The 6,000-nt window shown below is 54.3% G+C and overlaps 1 protein-coding gene across 6 annotated transcripts in view; it reads left to right on the top strand.

The window, feature by feature from the left end:
* Positions 1–3,673, top strand: part of KCNJ9 (potassium inwardly rectifying channel subfamily J member 9) — a 63,864-nt gene extending 60,191 nt beyond the window's left edge. For all 6 annotated transcript variants that reach the window (XM_049880950.1, XM_049880947.1, XM_049880948.1 and 3 more), the window contains one exon: positions 2,601–3,673. In XM_049880950.1, the coding sequence (XP_049736907.1) occupies positions 2,601–2,932 (332 nt within the window). In that variant the 3' untranslated portion in view covers positions 2,933–3,673. The remainder of the gene's footprint in view (positions 1–2,600) is intronic.
* Positions 3,674–6,000: the final 2,327 nt, after the last annotated feature.

A 6,000-nucleotide genomic window follows, 5' to 3' on the forward strand; every position in this document is an offset into this window, starting at 1 on the left:
TTAAGTGCTACGGCTGCTAACCAAGAGGTCGGCAGTTCAAATCCGCCAGGCACTCCTTGGAAACTCTACGGTGCAGTTCTACTCTGTTCCTGAGTCAGAATCGACTTGACGGCAGTGGGTTTGATTTTTTTTTTTTTTTTTAGTAATAATAGCTAACACTTAGTGCTTAGGAGCCCTTGTAGCACAATGGTTAAGCGCTCGGCTGCTAACCTAAAGGTTGGTGCTTGGAACCCACCCAGCGGCTCTGGGAGAAAGATTCCTCCTGTCACTGTGAGCCTAAAATCACCTCAAAGTCACTTAACATAGAGTGCTTACTCTGACTTGCACAGCTCTAAAGCGCTTTATGCCTATGAGTTAATTTAATCCTAAAAACAACCCTATCTTGTGCTCATTTTTCAGAGAGGCAATTGCCCAATGAAAGATTAAGTCAGTTGTCCACAGTCATAAGCTAATAAGTGCAGCACCTGGATTGGACACAGGCAGTCTGGCCTCGGTGTTTGGTGGCCCTGAGGGGTTCAATTAGGTTCAGGGCCTTGCTCATTTGCTGAGAAGTCTGGGCTCCTGGAATTTGGTGGTGAGGGTTTTCCGTGGCCTGAATTATTCCCAGGCTGGACCTCGGGGAGAGGTTGACACCTAGTTCCATTTCTGCCTCAGTTTCCCCATCCATCTAACCTTCCATTATCAAGGGAAGTGGATGATCTTAACATTTTTAGCCCCTTCCCATAAGAAACTGACAACTCACTTATGATCTCAACACCTCCAATTCAGACCTACGCAGTGCAGGCTTTGGGAGCAAGTAGGAAAAGACCAGTACAGGGACAGCAAATGGGATTTTTGGGGATTTGAGACCTTGAGGTGGGAAGTGGATAAAGAAACTTTAGGTGGAGAACCAAAGGCCCACTAGGGGGCCCTGCCGGTCCTGCCACTGGTGAATTTCTGTTGCCCCCTGCTGGCCTTTCTGAGAAGCTGCTGCCTTCAAGCCCTTCCCTGACTGCATGCAATCTGGGCCTCTGCTTCACCTTCTCTGCCTCAAAGCCCCCCATTCTGCCATCACTTTTCCAGGTTCCCCCCAACTCTTCCCCCTTTCCTAATCACTCCTTTCCCTGTCTCTCTCCAGTTGCCGGTTCTTTTTAGCCAGTATCACAGGCAGGCCCCTTTCTTTATAGGGAAACTCCCGTGCAGACCACTCTTCCCTTGGGATCCCCAGCTGCTCTCTCCCCAGTGTCTTCTGCTGTTTCTTCCCCTTCCCCACTGGATGCTTCCTATTCCAGCCTCCACCACGGTGACAGAGAATGCCAGTGTTCCCAAGATGTCTCAGGGCAAGGAGCTGAGAACCAGGCTCTGGTTAGCTAAGGTTCACTCTTCTGCCCCCTACCTTGTCTGAGGTGAATATGGGCTGGGGGAGAGACCCTGGGACAGGAAGAGACTGCCCCATCCTGTGGGTGCACCCATCCGCCTGTCTGCCTGGGGAGATGGCAATGAGAGCTGGGGAGGGAGGGATGGAGAAGGTAGGAATGGGAGCTTGTCTGATTTTTCTAGAGAGACAAAACTGGAAGGATGGTTAATATTTTGGGTGAGAGAGTCAGCATTCAGAATGCTGTTGAAAGGCAAGAATAATGAGCCCAAACCCAACAAGATGACATTTAAAAGGAATAAATAGAAAACTCTACATTTAGGCTTAAAAAAACACTTATGCAAGCACAGCATGGAGGAGCTCTGGTGAAAAAGCTACTGGGGGTTGAAGTTGGCCACAGGCTTGATGTCCTAGCAATGTGATGCAGCTTCCAAAAACCATTATGTAATGTCATCTTGGGCCCTACTAACTAAAGCATCAGGGCCAGAATAGAGGGTTGGGCCTCCTCTTATGCATGGATCAGGCCACAGTTGGAGTCTGTCACACTCAAAGTCCTAAAAGTGGTCCTCGGTGCATTCTGGTTTGCAATCCAAAACGTAAAATTTTTAGAAACCAGCTCAAATGAGGGATGGTAGAGGGAACCAGGAATATTCAGCTTGGTGAAGAAAAGGTGTGAGGAAACCCTAGACTCCTCTTTTCAGGCACTTGAAGGGGTATCATATGGCAGGGGATGAAACCAACGGGTGGAAATCACAGGCATCAGATTTTAGTTCTTATAACAAAGAACAATCCAACTATTACAGCTGTCACACCAAGGAGTGCGCTTCTTGTGAGGTCACTAGCTCTCAATCCTGGGAGGTGGGGAAGCAGAAGCTGGATGCCGGCTGTTAGGGGTGGTCAGTGGGGAGTCCTGAAGGAGTGGGAAGTTGGACTAGATGGTCCATAAGGTCAGTTTCAAGGTTAAGCTTCTCTGTTTTCAGTAGCAAATGGCCAGATCCCTGACATCACCAATGAAGAGGAGAGGGGAGCATGGGCTGGAAGTTAAGAGAAGTTGAGGCAAATGGAGGAGAGGGAGCTGGGCAAAAGTAGGGCCTGGGAAGTAGAGAAAAGGGGCTAGGCCAAGGGGTGGGGCCCTTGGGAAAGGATAGAAGGCAGGGTGCTGGGCATAGGGTTGTGGAATGAGAAGTGGGAGAGGGAAGCCTGGGACTGGGACTGGGACCCCCTTGACCCATGTCCTTGCCCCCAGGAATGACATGCCAAGCTCGGAGCTCCTACCTGGTGGATGAGGTGCTATGGGGCCATCGCTTCACATCGGTGCTGACCCTGGAGGATGGCTTCTACGAGGTGGACTACGCCAGCTTCCACGAGACCTTTGAGGTGCCCACACCCTCGTGCAGTGCCCGGGAGCTGGCCGAGGCCGCAGCCCGCCTTGATGCCCATCTCTACTGGTCCATCGCCAGCCGGCTGGATGAGAAGGTGGAGGAGGAGGGCTCAGGAGAGGGGTCGGGTGGGGGTGCCGGGGCTGACAAGGAGCAGAATGGCTGCTTGCCGCCCCCAGAGAGTGAGTCCAAAGTGTGACCAGCTTCCTCTAGATCCCCTGCGGCAGGCTGGAGGCCAGACACAGGTACTCGGGGAGCTGGATATGGGAGGTAGAGGAGGAGGAGGAGGAAGGCAAAGTCCCTGGGAAAGTACTAAAGCTGGAGAGGCCCCCTCACAATCTTGAGTGTTGGATCCAATGTAGAAGGAAGGGGTCGTGATTTCAGAACGGAGGGGAAGGGATGGGTAAACACATCAGCCTGTCTGTGCTTTGACCTTCACATCTGCTTGTGAGTTGATGGATGAACAAAAAGGTGGACTTAGAGGGGGTTGGATGGGAAGGTGGTGGCAGATAGAGACAGGAGATAGATTGGGGGACTGCCAAACAGGTGGTACACTCAGGGCTGCCGCTAACCCCTATAGCGCCTTTATGCAAATCCTAAAAGGCATGCTTTTCCTCCAGACAGATGCTGTCCCAAACCAGGGTGCATGGATCGGGGAGCAGAGCGTGGGCTGGATTTCAGCCCCATGCACCTCAGCCAGCTCCCCTATGTATGCACACCTGGACACAGTAGCCCAAGGTGAGCCAGAGGAGAGAAAGCTGGGTGGAGGTGGGCACAGATGAGGGGGGTACCCTCCCAGCCCCCTTCCCACCACTGTGACAGGCTGGGCAGGAGGATGCTGGGCTGCTGGGAGGCTCAGGAGGGTGTGAATGACCTTAGTCCATTTGTGCAGGGAAGCGGGTGGTGGAGGGTATGCTGGAGCCGGGGAGCCGGGGAGCCGGGGAGCCGGGGAGCAGGGCCTGGGAAGGGAGAACCAGGGATGGCTGTTTTCTGACAGTAGACCAAGAGCTCACAGTCACCAAGGCAGAGGTGGGAGGAAAGGGAGAGGTCCTGAAGAGGAAGAAGGGCCAGGGGAGAGAGCTGGAAAGATGAGGTCCCTGGGGCTGGGACACAGGGGGCCCTTGGGAAAGCAGAGTTTGTCCTGAGGCACTTGGAGGGGGAAGTCATTCAAACCAGTGATTGGGTGTCTGGTGGGTACAGCACTGACCCAGGCACAATTTGGTGTGGACATTCAGGGACTTGGTTCCCATCCTCGGAATACAGCGTACATGGAGAAAACAGCTGAAGCTCTTGGTGAGCATTGGGGGAGGCTGGGGAACAGAGAAATGCAGAGGATGGAGTGTTGTGTCTGGCAAAGGGGACCCTGAAGCCCAGGCTGAGGGGTTTAACTCTGGGCCCAGGAGCTCGACTGTCAGTGAAAACAAGGCCATGACAAGCTGGAGATGGTGTGTGTTTTGGGAAATGAGCCGGGGAGATAGCTAGGGGGAAGCAGCTAGGGGGCCTTGAAGTGATCCCTGGGCAGGTCCTGGGGAGCTAGAGCAGCTCGGATGTCAGTGGCCAGAGAAGGGATTCCTGGTAGGACTTCAGAGGCAGGAGTGAATGGGGAAGAGGCCCTGAGAAAGGAGGCGTCCAAACATCGGGATGTGTCCAGGGTCTGCTACCTGCCCAGTTGTGACCAGGACCCCCCTCCGCCACAGACACATATTCCCATCCCTCCTCCCCCCACTTCCCGGTCTCATCCCAGATACCAGGGGCAGCCCCCAGGTGGTGAGGGTGGGGAGGGAAGAACAACTGGCAGGCTGAAAAGGGGCAGAGAATGAGGGGATCTGAGGCTGGCCTCCTGGGAGGAAAGAGTTGGCCGACCAAGGAGACCTAGCCCTCAGCAGCACTGGCCCAGCAGGGACCTCCACTCCTTGGCTACACCCCATTCCTGTCCTTTAATAAAAATCTGAGCCCCTTGTGGGAAAGCACCCCAGTCTGTTCTTTTCCAGGCCGGAAAGCTGAGGGTCCTGTGGGGCACTGCGCCTCCTGGAACCAGGAAAAGGAATTGTGGAGGGGGCTCATCCCAGCTGGGGTCCACTCAGAGGGGACCCAAAACCCAGACTCTCCCTCCAGTCTAAGGATGGATGTCTCTGCTTCAGGTCACAGGGCCACTTGGCTCACCATCAGTCAAAGATGGAGTCTATGAACCCTGGCATTGGTCGTTCCCCTAAAACAAATGGTGGGGTGGGTGGGGAGTCACTTAGGTTTAATTCTATGAAACAGCTGGATCGCGCAGGGTGGGTCACTCAGGATCCATGTGCACATACCCTTACACTGTAGTTAAGCCCTAGCGATTGAACGGGCAGAGAAACCGAGGCTGGAACAGGATACACTTGCCCGCGGAAGTCACTGAGAGCCCACCATACCTCTCACCACTCAGTCACCACTCAGAGCACCACTGTACAGTGCAGAGCACTGAACCAAGAGCCAGGAGACCTAGGTTCTAGTCCTGACACCATCACTAATTAGCTCGATGGCCCTTTGCCTCAGTTTCCTCATGTGTAAAAATAACACTTGGCAAACTAGTAATGCTCAGTGTTTAAAAACGGACTTGAAAGAGGTCCAGTGCAGCTAAGAATTTAGGATCAGAGCACCCTTAGGCAAAGAAAATCCAGGGAGTCCTTGGGGGCACCAGAGCGGGGCTGAGGCTGGGGCTGGTGGGGCAGGCTGTGGGTAGATGTATGCAGGGGCTCCATGGATGCACAGACCCTCCCCAGGGGGCTGTCCCTGCCACCCAGGCAGCTGTGTTCTAGGGTTTCTTTTCTTCTGCTGTCACAGGATAATTAAGGTCAGGAGGAAAGAAGCTGAGGCCCCAGGCTCTGGTGGGAGGAATCAGGCCAAGACTAGCCCGACCAGGAGAATGAGACAGGCAGAGTGGTCTAGGAACCTCAGAACAGGACCCGTCCCTGGCAGCCCCTGCCCCATGACAGAGGAGAAGGCTGGGAAGGGGTGGGGGTATGCTCAGCTGGAACTCAGCCTCCCTTTCTGTGCTTGCCTTCCGAGTAGGAGTCTGATCAGGAATAGGCTCGCTGCGGACAGCTCAGGCAGCAGATGGGACCAGGTGTCCCCTCCCGGGGTGGGTGGCACGGCCCACAGAGGCCAGATGGTGTTTGTGGTAGGAGAGGCCTGGGTCGTCCAGAATAGGTTGTCAGCCTCCATCAAGCGCCCTGCTACACACTCCCAGCCCTTTCCAGCCTCCTGGCAGAGAAGACACAGCCAACCCTG

The sequence above is a fragment of the Elephas maximus genome, chromosome 3 (genome assembly GCF_024166365.1).
Source record: "Elephas maximus indicus isolate mEleMax1 chromosome 3, mEleMax1 primary haplotype, whole genome shotgun sequence".
NCBI lineage: Eukaryota > Metazoa > Chordata > Mammalia > Proboscidea > Elephantidae > Elephas > Elephas maximus.